Source organism: Gobio gobio (assembly GCF_949357685.1).
Source record: "Gobio gobio genome assembly, chromosome: 13".
NCBI classification, from domain to species: Eukaryota; Metazoa; Chordata; class Actinopteri; order Cypriniformes; family Gobionidae; genus Gobio; species Gobio gobio.
Window position 1 is genome coordinate 42,888,923 of NC_137106.1, and position 17,848 is coordinate 42,906,770.

Below are 17,848 nucleotides of genomic sequence, written 5' to 3' on the forward strand. Positions count from 1 at the left end.
GCTACACACTCAAAAGTATGTACTTTTCCTTCAAAACTGCATACTTTTAGGGCATAGCCTCCTGGTTTGTTACTGTCCACATATGAGGACATTATATTTTAGTGAATTTCTCTGACACCATATATGTCACAGTTTTCAGAGATTCAGCACATTCAGGGCTTTTTAGAGATACCATTTGTTTTGAGGTTTCACCAAGACAACAACTTCTCCTTGGTCTTTAAAAATGACTGAATAATCTTATTTAGTACTATTATGTAAATATGATAATATTTTGTAATTATCATTTAAATCTGACACATTTTAAAATAGCTTGTTATAAATCAACATCTCAGGAAAATGTTGTGGGGTTTCTAATCAAAATATGACTTTCTGTTACAAAACAGGGCATTGATTTCATACACAGAGGACACCAGGACTTAATGTTTATCCATATTGGGAGACAACAACTGAATAGGGAAAGAAATTACATATCAACATTCCTATAACTTATTAGATATTATTATGAAAATGTTGCCAACTATTACTCCCATTATTGCACTTCTTTTTTCATGTATGGCCATTTTACCCAAATATTGCATAAAAGTAAAATGGTATATCAGTTCATTCTGTTATATCTTTCATAACATAGTTGAGAATCATGAAAAAAACAACAAATTGATTGGTGAATTGAAAAAAAATCCCAATGGTTTTGCCTATATTTTTTAAACAACTGAGTCCTGGTGTCCACTTACGAGAACATAGCATAACATATGAATAAAATATAATTTACAAAAAAATCTATTTGTTTCTTATGCTCTAAACAATGTCCTGACATGAAAAAATACTAAATTTAAAAAACATTTTTCCAAGGTCTTAGTAGGATAAAGTATAAATAGACGAATTGGGACGCAGCATGAGTGTGTCAGATAAGAAAGACATACAAGATCAGTTCAGAGCGGTGGGTCTCCAGGACCAGGATTGAAAACCACTGCTTTAGAGAGAATTGACCCTATGGCAGATAAATGACTGACAGCCCAAATAGTCAAATCGCTGCACAGTTGCGGTCCGCCATTTTGTCCATTCTTTCCAATACTAGTTATCCAGGCAGGCTAGTTAATGGAGTTTCGTTCATTCTGTTCTCGAAATTAGGCAGTAATCTCAAAAAAAGGCAAGCAATCGATCAGACATGGCTATTTGTATAGTCTTTTTATATAATGGAGAAAATGCGTGTGTTTGCCATCATATGTAGATTTGGTTATTGGATATTTTAAAAACAGAAGCATGCTGAATGGACTCCGGTTTCAACATCTGGTTGCTCTGATAAGTAATAAATGATGTGGCATGCAGCTGTGACAAAGTTAACTTTATTTTAAGAAACATACACAAAAACATGATATACCCTTTTTTGCATCTGCCAAGCTTTCTCCTTGTAATTTCACTATATTCTCGTCTTTACCATTTTTTGGTTTGTTTTTCAACATATTAAGTAAAGTGTGAATCTAAAGCTTGTACTTTCTGATTTTTGTGTGATAAACTATCATGTACATCTGCGAACGAGCCAATTTACAACATCCTTTTGTTTGAGTAGCGACCTTTAAAAGTTAACTACTATCGTGAGTTCAGTTGATTGCTATGTCCACCATGGTTATATATTTTAATACGTTCTGAAGTTCAAAGCCAGCTTGTCAAAGGACATCCTTTGAAGTCTTGCCTAGAGATTATAGCGATTGTTCTGTAATGTGCAGCTTCAACACTTCCACTGAGACGCATCACAATTCTGGCCACTTCCAATGTAGACACAGTATCAGACATGTAGGTAAAGGGGAGGTCCCACTGACCTAGCTTAGCAGAAGCTGGCAAAGTTTTCCGAAGGGGAGTAAGTCGCTTTTTACAGACTCTCTCAGACTGTTGCTCAACTCTTTGCATGTTTCGACGCAAGTTCTCCCGCAGGATGGAACGCATCACCTTGATGATGTTGACTTTGCACTCTGGAGTGCTGCAAGTGAGAGAAAACGTCAAATGTTAAGCTCTGTATGGAATAAAATGGGACATTAAGTTTATAAATCACTAAGTAGGTAATTCCTACCTGCTACACAGCTGGAATACCATCTCCGGCCTGCCCTCTTTTTGTGATTTGGTGTGGATCAGCTCCCAGATGCAGTCTGTGTCTTCAGACAGCATTTAAAGGCGAGGTTGATTATTTGTACATTTGGAAATTACTGTTAATTACTACTGTCTCTATGAGCTCAAACAACAAGCCAGATGTGTCTTTTACCTGCGGCATTGCCCAGTCTAACCTGTAGCGCTGACAGGGGAATGAGCCAACGAAACTTGAATGGATCCGGATCTCCATGGGCTGATCTTGAAGTTGGCTGGCACATGAAATTGAAGGAATTTATATTTTTTTATTAAAAATATACTATGTTAATGTATAAAGTCCACAACTTAAAATCACCAAACACCATTTATGAAAAGCAATCTGCAAAAACATTTTGTTCCAAAATCTGATTATATGTCAAAAGGATGAATATTTAAACAAATGACTGCCCATATTTATATTTAGGATTGTTTTCTAAACTTGTCAAAGCATAAAGTATTAAAAAAGAAATGACAAAATGAAGGGATCCTTTTAAGGAACTGCTGGAGTATTCAGACCCAAAAACAAGACTCACCATCTTCTTTCTCACTTTGTTGTTCTCTCTGTACAGCAGTATCACAGCTCTCTTAAAAACTAATAAGACAAATCAGAGAGTCAAGCAGATATGTTAATTTTAGAAAACAACATTTTTCATCTTTGAGGCTACAGAACTGCTGCCAAAACAAGCCCAACATACTATCACAAAGCTATAAAAAGCTCTCTACTTAGTTCAAGCCGAGTGTTGCATGACGAAATAACTTTTTTTTTTCTGAGGCAATAATATGGGAAAGAAGTAGATTGATTAATTTGTTTAAAAATAAAGTTTAAAAACTCTAACATATTAGGTATAAAACATTTATTTTGGCACATGAAAATATAACTAAGAATGTAATGGTTTCATGGGAAAAGAGCAAAGCCTTACCAAAAACGGTCAGCTCAGGGTCCTTTTTCATACGGCCCAGCGATGGGAGCGGGTTGAGCCAGATCACAGAGGAATGCATGAGGAACTGTCCCATAGAAATCTCTGTGACCTGAGAGAAAAGGGGAAGAGAGACAGATGATAACTGAATATGCAGTTAAACCACGGTATTACCCTGGTGCCTTCAGACTGTGTATGCAGCTGTACCTCTTTCTCAGTGCCACTTTGCTCTACTACCAGCTGGTCAAATACTGCACCATAGTCTTCGTAAATCTTCTGCATCTCATTTATGTGGCTTGCAACTTTTTCCATTTCCTTAAGTGCCTCTGAAATAATAAAAAAAAATTGTGTTTTAAGATTCCATTCATACTGGGCTTTCATTCCAGAAAACTGAGTTCACACCGAAATGTTGTTTGACATACCGAAAAAAACCCTCTGTAACATTACTAGGAGCAATCCCGGAATTTGTCTCGCGTTTATGCTCCCTTCACATGCTATCGGAAATTTGTTAATTCCCACTTCTAAAGTCGCGATTATGAGCTTGTTGCATTCAAGTGCTTTGTTGTCTGAATGAACAGGAATCGTGGAGGACACCATTATCATTATCATTTATTCTTGCCTATTGTTTATTCTGTTTATACTTGCCTATTTATTGGGAAAATCTTATTAAAACCAAAATTATATGTAGTGGCACATGCACCATATAAACATTTACGATGCTATCCAGATCATGTCTGTTATTTCGGTCAAATGCAGGCTATTTTCGCTGAGTAATCATTTGAAGCGTATTGTAGGCTATGTAAATATGCACTACATTAATGACATTAATGTCAGCTGTTAAATTGAAGTACAATAATACAAATTTAGGTCAACCAATGACCAAGCAATGCTTCATTTTGTTTAGTCTGTGTTGTAAAAGGTCGCAATAGCAATTAAAGAAAAAACACTTCAGCAAAGCCTGGTCAAGTCAAAGTGTCAAAAGTTTTATCAATTTTACTTGTAATCCACTGTATGAAGAATTTTTGGGTATAATATGTCACAGTTTACTTGAATCATTAGATTCTTCTGTCCACCCTCTCATCACTGGGCATGAAAGGAATTCCACTCCACTGGTTTGAAACCTATCTCACAGGTAGGTCTTTCAAGGTTGCCTGGAGAGGGGGTATCCAAACCACATCAACTGACCACGGAGGTTCCTCAAGGCTCAGTACTAGGACCTCTCCTCTTCTCCATTTACACTACATCACTGGGACCCATCATACAAGCACATGGCTTCTCATACCACTGCTATACTGATGACACACAGCTCTACCTTTCATTTCAACCAGATGATCCCATAGTAACTGCACAAATCTCGAGCTGTCTGGCAGACATCTCGGCATGGATGAAAGAACATCACCTGCAGCTCAACCTGGCAAAGACTGAGCTTCTCGTCTTCCCTGCCAATCCGACTCTACAACACGACTTCCCCATCCAGCTAGGTTCATCCTTGATTACCCTTTCAAGGTCGGTCAGAAATCTTGGAGTAACCTTTGATTACTTCAAAGACAGCTCGGTCATGCAGGTTTGCACTGCACAACACTTTAGGAAGATCAGACCATTCCTAACACATGCAACAACAGCTTCTCGTCCAGGCCCTGGTCATGTCTAGGCTTGACTACTGCAATGCGCATCTGGCTGGACTTCCATTGTGTGCAATCCAAATGCTTCAAATGATCCAGAACGCAGCAGCATGTCTTGTCTTCAACGAACTCAAAAGGGCCCATGACACAACTCTCTTCATCTATCTGCACTGGCGTTGATGCTTGCTTACGGATCCACCACAAGGTCAGCACCTGCATACTTCGACTCGCTCCTACGAGTCTAAATCCCCACCAGAAGCCTTCTCTCGGCAAAGGAGCCAAGGCTCGTGGTACCACCACAGAGAGGCATGAAATCCCTTTCCAGAACATTTTCATTCACTGTTCCTTGCTGATGGAACGATCTTCCCACCGCCATCCGGAAGCCAGAATCACTGACAACATTCAAAAGACAGCTGAAAACTCATCTCTTCCGTGAGCACAATCTCATCTTTAAAAAAAATAATTAAAAAAATGTTCCTCTATTCCCTCCCTATTCTAGCTTATGCTACTCTAAGCAATGTCCAAAACGTAGTATTTCAGGCACTTTTTGTGTTTCTTCGCCTCTTCATGGCGGATCGCTTCCTGTACTCCTCAGTTGTATGTCGCTTTGGATAAAAGCGTCTGCTAAATGCATAATGTAAATGTACTTTATTTTGCTATCCTCACTTACATAAATTAACAATAGTGTTAAAACACTCACCCACTAATTAAAAATTATATCTGGTGTCTGAATAATTTTTGACTGTAGCTGACTTTGGGAAAAACGAATAAATCATACCCGTCACAGCAGTAGTTCCACCAACAAATTTAAAGTTTATGGCATCCCCATCTTCATGTGCAATTTTTACCTAGGAAACTCGTATTTACAATAATTCAGAGAGCACGTGAAGGCAGCATTTATTGTAATATTTACCCAAAGGGCAGCTTAGAGAGTTCCTCAAAACTCAATCTTTAATTCTCATCAATCCACCCACAAAAACTGAGCAAAAGCAGCCCTCGTTGCGTGTCTGTGCGTGTGATGTACCTGTGAGGTGGTAGTGTTCCTCACTCTCCGTGTCCGTTAGAGACACTAGTTCGCGGAGCAGCAGGGGGTATTTCAGCACTCTTTGCACCGGTTTGATTAGGTAGGACTCCAGTGTGGTTGAGTGCTGCTTGGTTGGATTCTTTGCATCGAGGAACTCCTTAAAGGATCGATCTGTTTTGGCTGAAGAAAAAAGACAAATCATAAATTCCAGCGCCACCCACTGAGCTAGAAATAGTGTTTTCATGGTGGCCGCTGCAGGTAAAATGGCTTTAAGGCAATGCACACAGGGCACAAAAATCCATCCACAAGGAGGCAGCACAGGCTGTCCGACACCTCATTAGAACCACTGCAGTGTAAATGCAACACTGCTGCAGACAATGAACAACACACCAAGGTGAGTATGGAGGAACTAGATTTTGTATGTCATGAAGCCTTGTGACCTGTCTTGGCAGGACTTTGTGAGGGGGGTTAACACCACCACCACCTCTACAGCACGCAGAATGATAAATGTATCACTCGTACTGTCGTTCAAATCAAGAGGAGCTATTAGAGCAGTAATTGAGGCACTCCTCGCCCGCCCCAGATGGATTGACACTTCAGGGAGCAATTGGCAGGCAATTAACAAGTCAACACAAAAAAGTCGTTTTCGCATCGCGAACAGAAACCTTGGCACAACAGAAGCAGTGTGTTGGAATATATAATTACAAGCACCGCTGACAGAGAGCAATGCACACTCCTGTTGTCGCTGCGTTTCATGTCCATACCGTGCAGTGGTTAAACAGAGCGTGTTTTTTTTAATAGCCATTACAGTGCCATTTCTGTGGCTGCTCTGAGGATCGCTCTCATCTTGTAATGGGATGAATTAAAAAGGAGGCCGAGGTACAGTTTTTCACTTTGAATGTAGGCAGGGCAGCCTCTCATTCATTTCTTACTGGGCAGGCTGCCCAAGATGGAAAACCAGGCTAATGTTGCACGCATAAATTAAATTCAACATTTATAGTCGTTAATCATTAATACTCGGTAGATTATGATGAGGAGATAAACCAACAACGTCCCTTGGTGTTGTGACATTGCCAGCCTAAAACATCCCAGAAGGACCCACACAGATTGCAAGGCATTCAATTATTCTATAATTAATAAAAAATTATCTTTTCTCTTTTATTGCTCCCAGATGATGTTGCCGTACCTCGTTCCAGAACCTTCTGCACTTTAATGTGGTTGGCGCAAAAGCCGCTGTAAAGTTTGAAGTGCTCTGCATAATACAGAAACGAACCACCCAGTGAGAAGAGTAGCTTCTAGGTAAGGAAAGAAAGAAAGACAGAATTGATGTGTCATTAGTCAAGAAGCCAGTATGACACAGGTATTTCGCTTGAGTTGGAGTCACTTCGATGAACAGTTTAAACAAAAATGAAAATTGTAATGTTACCCACCACACATCATTGCAAACCTCTTTCATGAAGAACAAAAGGAGATATTTTGCAGTTAATATGCTCGAGATGCTCTTTATCATCATGAAACCATCCACGGCTCTAAAACTGACTAAAATGTTTTGATTTTTAATATTAAAAATATTTCCCATTTATTATTTCCCATATATATATATATTATTTGCTTTTGTACATTGGAGGATGGGTTTCCATGTTTTGTAAAAAAAAAAGAAAAAAAAGAGTAAATGATGTTATAATTAAATGATTTAAAAATGTTGGGTGATCTATTCCTTTAACTAAAAACGAAGAGCTCTCAAAACCGAGAGCTCTCTACTAAAATGCTGTCTATAGGACGGTAATTGTTTCTCATGTGGATGTCCGTAAAAATTATTTTACACGCCACCTCAGTGATAAAACTTGTGCATTCAGATGGTGATTTATTCACGGTGGAGGAGTGAGTTTTGTCATCCTACGAACCTGGGAACCTGCTCACATGGTCAGTCGCATGATTGTCTGCTGAAGATAAAGCGTCATATGCTTGGAATAATAAGAATAAATTCATATTTGATTTAATAATAGGAAAATAATATCCTAATTATTATTTAAATCTCCTGTTTCAAAAATAGGAAGATATAGACGCATTATAGTTAAATGTTTTTTTGTCTTGTATTTTATCTCAAAATAATGGATGTCATTTTATAAATTATCAAAAATAAGTTAATACAGCCTCTTATTTAGGCTACAAGAGGTAAACATATAATGCTGCTTGGTTATTTTAACATATATAATTGCTGCCGTAATAAAGGCACATTTCAAATTTCAAAAAAGGAAGGCAATTCAATTACCACGACCTTGGTGTTTGTCAAAAAACAGTAGGTAATTCAGCCGGGGATTTTTACGCGGGTGGTGGAAGAAAAACACTGACATTCTGGATTCGGACGGCAATAAAATCACAGACTATCCCCTGTAAATGATGAAAATACCTTACGACCCCATAAGAAACTATTACCGTCCGAATGAGGCTTATGTCTCTTATATTACAGCCGAGAGTATTAAGGAAAGCCATGTTTGCAATGAATGCATTTGGCATGTCCACCTTGAATTGCACAGGGGTCTCGAGTGTGTTGAAGTTGGGTGAGGAACTAATCTTCTCCTCCAGGGTCTGCAGGAAAACTTTCTGGAAGTCCAGCATCTCTGGAAGGCTGCCAAAAAGACTTTCCATCTGGAGAAAGAAAACCCACAACCATACAAGCAAGAGAGTTCAGTGTGCAAGGCCGTTTAACAAAAACTTTAATATAAAAGCTAAAAATACATAACGGTACAATTCCATTTAAATCTGCAGATTTCGTATCAGCTGTGCTAGCATTGACTTTCCAGCACAGGCTTCTTTCTAAATTGTTATTGCCACCCACATTGTCACTAGTAACATAAGAACCAGCGCTAAAGCCTCTTTATGTTTAGTCCTTGTCTAATTTGTGCGAGGACATGCTCCAGCGTCCATTAACGGGGCTTTAATATGGCCCACTTCTCAGCACATATTGACTGATCTTTCCTCAGGGACATGCCAGGGTCATATCCAGTTCACTAGACGGTAGTCTGAAAACTGGCGAGTTAAGTGCGAGTCTTTGGCATCAGTCACAGCAGAAGGGAAAGTGGGGACATGCAAGCTTGTGGCAAATTAACCACGATTTATCACTGTGCTATCTGTTATCTGACAACTCAATCCAACACTGACCCCTCAGATCTCCAGTATGGGTTTAGCTTTACCTCGTCTTGGGTGAGAAAGGTCTCCTTCTGTAGGGGCTTCAGGTAAATTTCAAACAGACAGTTTAGGTCCTGTATAGAAGAAACAGAGGAGAATAACACATCCTGAGCACTCTCTGAATTTGAGAATAGAATTCACTCCAGAATGTAATGCTGGTGTAATTCAGTTGTTTATGGGTAATATAGTATCCTCAAAAATTTAAGGCGTGAAAAAAACTGTTAGGAATAGGGATGTGCCTGAAGCCGAATACCTTTTTCGGAAAGGCACGGATAATGGCATAAAATCGAAAAACGTATTCTACTGAATAATAGAAAAAATATTTGGCAGACGCATTCACTCCTCGTGTTTGCTGGATAACAGGTGAGCCAGGGATAGTATTGCAATATATTACACATAAACTTCTATAATCACTACGCAATGAGTGTGTGAAGTGAGTGAGTGTGAACTTGTGAATTTTATGAATGAAATGAGCAGAGCGAGATCGCAAATCAAATTGCTGTATTGCCGTTTCGGAGCATCTCTCAGAAATCAGGGCTCTGACAAGAGTGATACATCAACTAAAATACTACACATTTTCTACTATTTGATATATTACACGGTTTAAAACATTTAAATAGACATATGATAAATGAATGAGCGTTAACTTTATGAATGAAACAAGCAGAGCAAGATTTCGTCAAGAGTTTGACAAGAGTGATATATCAACTAATTACTATGTTGCTATAAATCAGCCTGTGATATATACATGTGACTGCTTGCAAATTGCATGTAAAGGACCTATCAGCCTGCGCCATCTAGAATTTCATGACTAAACTAGATATTTAAACTGCACATGATAGAGTTTTCTTGATTTACCGTAACATGTTTTTTACCATGCCTCTGAGACAAACTTCTAGCTTGCAGCAGTGTGTAACAAGTGTCTCATACCAGCCACAGAGCAAACGCATGTAACGTAAGAACCTTCAACATACTCAAATGTATTTTGTAATAATGTATTTTGTATGTAATGTAATAATGTATACATAAATGTATAAATGTGACTGGTTTGACCAAGTAAAACAGCGCTGTGTTACCCCAACAATTTTAATTCCTCAAATAAAGTGACCTGTATGAGTAGTAATTCAGCACTTGTGGCTATTTCATTAGAAAGAGATTATAGATGTGATTATAGGTGATTAAACGGAACTGTAACACAGTTCACTTTCAGTTTAGAAGGAGGTGGGAACTGGCAAACGTTAAATTTAACTTTAATTCTAAAAATAAACATAAACAACAAAACAAAAGGAGGTATATAAGCACAATAAAAGCTCTGGTGTCTCTCATTTGCTCCACTGGCCTTGATCAGCTCCCACAGCTCTCGGCCCCGCCCTGCTTCATACCACAGTAGCATTAATAAAACATTAGCTCATCCATGAACATGATTTCATGAGTCCCGTTGGATTGCTTTCATTGCCTGTGGAGGCGAAGACGACAACTCCCATGAATCCACAATCTTGATTATTGATTATTCTAGCCTCTGGTGACAACTTACGTACTGTGCCTTTAAATAATGAAGACAACAGCTTAGAAAAGTATAATGAATATGTAATATGGTGCATATATTTAGCATAATGATTCTCTCTAGTTATTTTTTGTAGTTAAAGAACAAGTTAATAACAATGAATGGCTTTCCCGAGGTACAATAAATGTGACGTTACAAACTGTTTTATTGACATCTTTCCACGGCTGAAACACTGATTGAACAATTGCATGAGAAAAGATACATTTCAGTCATTTGTACTGCTTCTTTCATGTTTATTTCTTTCTATAACTAGCAGTGAAAAGGAAGAGATGATTGTTCATGTGCCACATTAAAGAGCACCAAAACAACATTTATCGTTTTTTGTTATAAAATTGACAGAATTTGAAAGCTCAGATTTTGAGTATTTAAATGTGATGGTTTAAAGCAAAGCCATTCATCAGGTAAATTCCTGTTGCAGATAGATTTAAACCAAAATCCAAAGCCATCCCCTGACATCTCCCAACCCTGCACTATTTGCTGTGGCCATGTTATGGTATCGTAAGACTGTCGGTGCTTCAACCTGAATATTCTCATTAGGTTGATTTATAGCAGTCTGCCAGTGCCGATGCAGCATATCACAGATAAATAGCTCCTGCGCAGGACTCTGGGATGACGCCTCCCCCCCGCCAACAAATCACAGACCGCTGGAATAATCAGACACCTATTAACTATGTGGAACACATTATAACAGAACAGTTTTAATGGCATCTAAAGGTTCACTATGAGCATCAGGAGGGTAAAACTTGCACCACATAAACGTCATATGCAAGTCTCAGTATTATTCAGGAAACAGATTAGAGGGGAGGCGTTTCTTTTTCACTAGCAGGAGGAGTTAATTAATAGGCGGCCCTTCGGGACTCTATCCATCAAATGTGGTCTGCTTTAACAGACATTTTCACCTCATGGGTCTATTATTAATTTGAGGTTTAAAACTGAACTGATGTGACCAGATCAGCATAGCTCTGGATAAATAGGTGAAACAGTTCAGTTTTAATGAAGTCGAAATACCGTACAGGCGACTACATGGATTTCTACTTGACGTGAGAGCTCATTTCTTTCTGTTGAACTATGTTAATAGGGGATTACAGAGTCAGTTCTCACCTTTACGTAGGATTTCTCGGTGTCCACTAATTCCTGGATGACCTTGCGCAGTCTCTCTGTGGCAGACATATGACGAGGACAGGGCCTGAGCATGGAGGCCTCTGGCCCCGTTTGCTCCTCCTGGCCCTCCATCAGACCTCCAGAGCCTTCCTGGAAGGAGTGGTACAGCGAACACACTGTATCCACACTCTGCAGGAGACACAATTAAGAGGTCAATGTCAACCAATCCATCAAATATTCAGGAAAACAATAGACAACATACACACATACAAAAATTTTATTATTTTTTTTATATTTTTTGTTACTTTTTTGCCTTTTTATTTAAATAAGAAAGCAGGAGGACAGACAGGAAATCATGAGAGAAGAGAGAACCGGGAAGAGAGAACCAGATTGGACTGGGAAATGAAGTGCAACCCCACTAGTATGTCGGAGCACTTGCCCACACAGCTATGGCTCTGATCTTTGAAATAATTTTCACTCAGATATTACTAGTAATTCACAAAAGAAATGGCAGGCAACACACTGAATTAAACACAACATTTTGAAATAGAAAGACAGAAATAGCCTTTTATTTATTCTAAAACATACTCCATTAATATTTGTTTTATATGTAACTTTTTTTATTTTTTTTACAATGTATGGATTAAATTGAGATAACCTGCCTGTTTAATTTGAAAGATCATTCATGCCAGTCACTCACATGCTCTAAAGCTATAAGCCATGTGACAACAGACATTTCACATAATGCAAGACACAGCCAGGTGTAACCCAGTTTAATGAAGATACTAGTAGAAAAGATACTAGTAGATACTTCATTAGTTTTGAATGATGTATAACACTTGACTGCATGACAAAAAATTTGGCACTGATAAGAAAAAAATCGATGTGGTATTACACAGCAGCCGCAATAATAGTGCAAGATAAGAATAATATGTAGAATAATAATATAAAATAGTAATAAATATAATAAACACATTTCCATTTTGTTCCAATTGCTTTTCATACCACTATTGTTCCAACATTATTGGTTTGTATATGCTCCTGCTTTTTTCCCTCTGCCCACAAGAAAATACCCAGTCTGTTTTTGATAAACACCCAAATAATTTAATTGTCTTCCGAATCCATCTCTGCATTTAAAAGAAAGAGATAACCCAAAAGGCATTTACCTACTGGCAAAACACCTGCTGTTTTCAGGCTAACTTGGCTAATGCCTTCATTTATTCCTTCCATCAATTAAATACATAATGATATAATTAGTAGTGGGAAAAAGTTCTGCAATTAGCTAATGCTAATGTCTTTTCCCCACACCCTTTGTATAGCGCATGATCACGCTATTTGTCCAGCGCTCACCAGCTCCACGAGGTGAGAGAGAGTGGCAGACCAATGATCCAAAGTCCACTGGTGCTGCTCACCCCTGCTTCCAATGGACAACACCCCCATGTAGGATGCTTGCTACCAGTTTTTGATAATGTCATTAAACTTGCTTTTAAGTAACACAGACGTTAAGTGCATAAATATATATGAACACTGCTTGCATTTTATCAAAAGGAATCGATGCTCAAATAAAAACACTGATACCAAATGTTTTAAGTATTGTATTAAATGACTTGGTGTGAAAATGAATGTGCAACATAAATATTAACACACTATATAAAATGTGCGGCTAAATGTAAAAATGAACCCATATTATAATAGTTTTATATGAACATTATTTTAAATGTGCAGTGTCTAAATTTTAGTGCCATTTAGCGGCGAGGTTGCGAATTGCTGCTGTCCTCCACTCACCCCTCCCTTTCGAAGCACATAGTGGCTACGGTGGCCGACATAGGACAAAGATGTTGTCGTCAGAGAGAGCAGAGAATGACTAGCGCTCTGTATGGCAAGCAGTTTGTCAGTTTAGGGCTACTGTAGAAACATGACACCGCAAAATGGCGGCTCATTACGGTTCATCAAAGCTGAAACTTAAAGGAATTGATGGAAGGGCACCACCATGAGTGGAGCCTCCGGCTTAATTTGACTCAACATGGGAAACCTCACCCGGCCCAGACACGATTGACAGATTGATAGCTTTCTTTATATACCAGTGAAAACATAGTTATGTATATTATATTACATTTCTTTCAATAGATCCTCATAAATACTACACACTGCACCTTTTGTTTAAAAAAACTTGTTATAATGTTCTGTAATTACAGAAATCTGTGTGATTCGTTTTTTTTATTGACAGACACACATAGCGATAATTATAAATACATTTTATAGTCTTAAATGCTTCCAGGGCACATTATCCTTTAAATACATATCATCACAGACAACCTGTTAATAACTGTAACAAAGCCAAAGTTTAGAAAACTAATAGTCAGAATCCAATGCTTTAGTGTGAGTAGACCTGACAACAGGAAAGTTCTGGACTAAAAGACAATAATAGACATGTCAATGTCATTGTAAACACAACAATCATTTCCAAATGAGTAATTTTCAAGTTCTGAATTCTATCAAATGTCATGTGTTTCACTAAATCTAAAACTAACGTATGCTGTACTATAAAAAATGACTGTTCATAAATATAAAATGCAGTTTTGAGTTCTCCACTGTTGTCAGTGCAGTTTGGGAAAACGCATATTTGAAAGCTTTTCCTATAGCTTTTGTGAAGAAACAGCTTGGTACGTGATGAGCAAAGATTCAATGTGACAGAACTGGTGCATATACGATGTGTGTGCAAGCATTACATAATTTATGCTGGATCTACACCCCAGAGACTGTAGCTGCATCACTTCATCTTAAACATTGTGATCAGTTTTAAAATAATTAGACTCTGATGATTTGGAGGGTCACATCTCATGTGTAGCTACAGCTCTGTCAACATTTACACGGGTAAGGATTCCAGCCAAGTTATTATTAAGGTCGTACATCAATACAAACAGCAATATCGCTTACAATGAATGTCTCAAAATAAAGGCTTCAGCATCTCAGTTTCAGCTCTCCGAGAGCTGTGAACAAGCGAAACAGCTGACAAGGACAGATCCGTGACCACAGGGACAAAAACAACACCAAGCCCTTTTCTGGCTTTAAACCAGCCAGACAAACTCCATATTGAACAGCGCTCTTACGTTCTGCTGCTGCAAAAATACATAAACTCAGCACTTTGACCTGTATTAACATGTATGTAACATGTTAACATGTATGTTAATATTGATCTGTATATGTTGTAAGGTCTTTGGTCAATAGGACTCAAGTAGGAGACAGAGAGCCATCACACTGCAAAGTGTGTGTTTGTGTGACTCAGCCAGAAGAGCATAAAGAGAAAATGGGATCTCACAAGGAACAAGCAGATTGCTTCTGCAGTTCGGTTTACTAATTACAGCACAGCTACTCTAGAGACTATGTGCAGCAGTGGCTTCAAAGTCAGTTTAGTGTGCCGCGAGAGAAAGAGTAAGAGGAATATAGGTAAGCTCAGCCGCACTCTTCTGACAGAAATCGTATTTATGGTAGGACCATCCAAAGTAAACACGGGGGCTCCCAGGACATCTTCTCAGGCATTAGTTAAATAGAAATTAAGGAGCCTCAAAAACACTGCAGCGAAAGACAAACATTATGCCTCAGCATGTAGGTTGCATGAAATATGCAGTGTGGACACATCTTGCACTGACGTGAAGTATAAATAGCATGAACTGTATGCACACAAGCAAAAAAATTTATCAATTAATAAATATGTTTAATGATCGAGCAAGCGAGCAAATTATAGGCAGAGTGGGGTAAAATGTGTCAGTGAGTAAACTGTGTAATTTGTCACATGACCCTACATTATATTTAGAAAGGGCCCTCAAACGCAGCATACAAGTAATACAAGTTATTTTTCTTCATGGCAGGTTGAATAAGATTTTTTTTCACAGCAAATGTATCAAGGTATAAAAATATCTAAATATAAATAACTAGGCAATGATTTATCAAATGAAGGTATATCTGGTATTCAACAACATGACTATTACAAAATTGTTTCACTTTATTCAGATATACTGAAAATTATTTCCTTTTTCTGTCTGACTGACAATAATGCGGATCAAACTTCTGAATAGGGGTGTGCGATATGACGATTTTTAATCGTGGACGTGAATGTCTCCACAATCTGCTTTTGAAGAAATATCGTAGGATCACGCAACAGTGCATTCTATCAGTTGCAGTTCTGGCACCTCTCACGGTGTACATTCACATCACATGTTAACGGAGTGGTAGAGTAACATTCACGGGACACTTCAATTCACAAAAGTGTATTATTTGCATGTGTTTTAAAGCCTTGCCAGTTAAACCTGCGCTGTTCAAACATGCGCTTTTCTGAGCGCATACACTCGAAGCGCACAGGCACTAAAAGCCTGTCAAACTGAACTTGACAACAGTTATCTTTCAAGTTTTATTGCACTAATGCTGTCAAATACACACAAGGTTTACATAAACACAGTTGGTTATGTCTAAAGCGAAAGTAAACATTTAAGAGAAAATCCGATGCGTGTCTGTATTAGATGCGTGCAGGTCTTAAAGTGACAGCAGCTAATAGTAAACATGCCTGCATACACAAAAATTACTCACGCTAATGTTGTTCCAAACCAGTATTCATTTTTTCTTGTGCTGAACACAAAATAAGTTATTTTGAAGAATGTGGGTAACCAAACATTTGCTGGTCCCTATTGACTTGCAAAGTAGGAAAAAATAGAACATACGAAAAAAACTTATTAAGGTTTAAAACAACTTGAGAGAGAAAATGATTTTGATGATTTTTCATTTTTGGGGAAACTGTCCCTTTAATGTTAATAATAAAAAGAACAAAACACAAAGAGAAAATCACTCACTGCTCTTGACTGAGAACTTTTATACATTAACTTTAATAAGAATCAATGTATAATTTATACAGCGAAGTCCATGTAGTGTTTTATTTTTATATTTGTTTATTTAATTTCTTACTTGATTGCTACTGTTAAATACACCTACTGTAGCTGAAAAAATAAAGCACTGTTTATTTAATTTGTATATTATGTTGTGTATATGTAATTCAAGTCAAGCCAACTTTATTTATATAGTGCTTTTAACCTGTTAACTGTCACCCCCCTTTTTGAAAATATACATGAAGATGCACTATCCAAACTTAAATGGTTGCAATTCAAGAGTGCTTTGGAATATAGACATAAATTTGGTCTCATTTTAAGGAAGACAGTCAGCAGATTATGGCTCAAGTGGAATAACTTAAAAAAATAAAAGTATCAAAAGGTTATGAAAGTTTAAATTTACTGTAAATCAAATATACTAAATATTTTATATATTATATCAAATATATATGTTACGAAATAATTTGTACTTGAAATAAAATTACTATCAAATCACAGCCAAATGTCTAACCAATTTGTGTTCCAAATTTGAAGTTGATATCACAAAAATGTAAGTTCCCATGAGATTTTATTTAGGAGCTATACAACAAATACCCACCGGGTGTCATTGAAATTCCATTAATTTTTTTTATGCAATCGCCTGTAACAAATGTAGATATTTTTGTATAAAATTTCACAAAACAGTTGGCAGATATAGAACCGTGAGACTCAGACCTTTCCGACGATATGTGTTTTGTCAAGATTAGAAAAAGGTTTTATTATAAAGTTTTTAAAATAAATGTTGAAATATGAAACATGACGACGCCCACAAGGGGAGGAGCCGCTAGAAGAATTTAGATTTCAAAACAGATTTCAAAACAGTTTTCACAGGATGAATCTTGAGTTCGTAGGCTTTCAAATGATATATCGTTTGTCAACATTAGATCAGGATAAATATAGGATAATTGTTTTAAACATGCAGTGGCAAATGGGCCAGTGACAGTTAACAGGTTAACAATGCAGATTGTTTCAAAGCAGCTTCACAGTGTTAAACAGGAAAATAATGCAACAGAATTTTATTCGGCTGTACAGCCGCTCCGTAGAAAACGGTGATGTCATCAGTTCATTTCAATTATCATACAGTGACAATACAGTGACTAAATTAGATCAGTAATTTAGTTTATATGGTTTAGTTTAATAATTAGATTTATTTGGATATTTAGTTGAAAAATGTAGTGTCCCCAACTGAGCAAGCCAAGCCAGAGGTGACAGTGGCAAGGAAACTAAAACCCCATCAGGTGACCTAATGGAGAAAAATAGACCTTGGGATAAACCAGGCTCAGTCAGGGTGCCAGTTCTCCTCTGGCCAATTAACAAACAGCGTTTGATTATTATTCTGACAACTTTACAGGTCAGAGGTCATAATAGATCAGAATATTCGAAAGATCGGAGGCAAC

At 37.6% G+C, this 17,848-nt stretch overlaps 1 protein-coding gene across 5 annotated transcripts in view; it reads right to left on the reverse strand.

The window, feature by feature from the left end:
• The window catches only part of tiam2a (TIAM Rac1 associated GEF 2a), a 152,733-nt gene that overhangs the window by 2,349 nt on the left and 132,536 nt on the right, over positions 1-17,848 (reverse strand). For all 5 annotated transcript variants that reach the window (XM_079833379.1, XM_079833378.1, XM_079833375.1 and 2 more), the window contains 11 exons: positions 11,536-11,724; positions 8,876-8,944; positions 8,205-8,330; positions 6,868-6,976; positions 5,682-5,861; positions 3,243-3,361; positions 3,039-3,147; positions 2,652-2,710; positions 2,255-2,351; positions 2,066-2,147; positions 1,818-1,975 (listed from right to left, as the gene is read on the reverse strand). In XM_079833379.1, the coding sequence (XP_079689505.1) occupies positions 1,818-1,975; positions 2,066-2,147; positions 2,255-2,351; positions 2,652-2,710; positions 3,039-3,147; positions 3,243-3,361; positions 5,682-5,861; positions 6,868-6,976; positions 8,205-8,330; positions 8,876-8,944; positions 11,536-11,724 (1,297 nt within the window). The remainder of the gene's footprint in view (positions 1-1,817; positions 1,976-2,065; positions 2,148-2,254; positions 2,352-2,651; positions 2,711-3,038; positions 3,148-3,242; positions 3,362-5,681; positions 5,862-6,867; positions 6,977-8,204; positions 8,331-8,875; positions 8,945-11,535; positions 11,725-17,848) is intronic.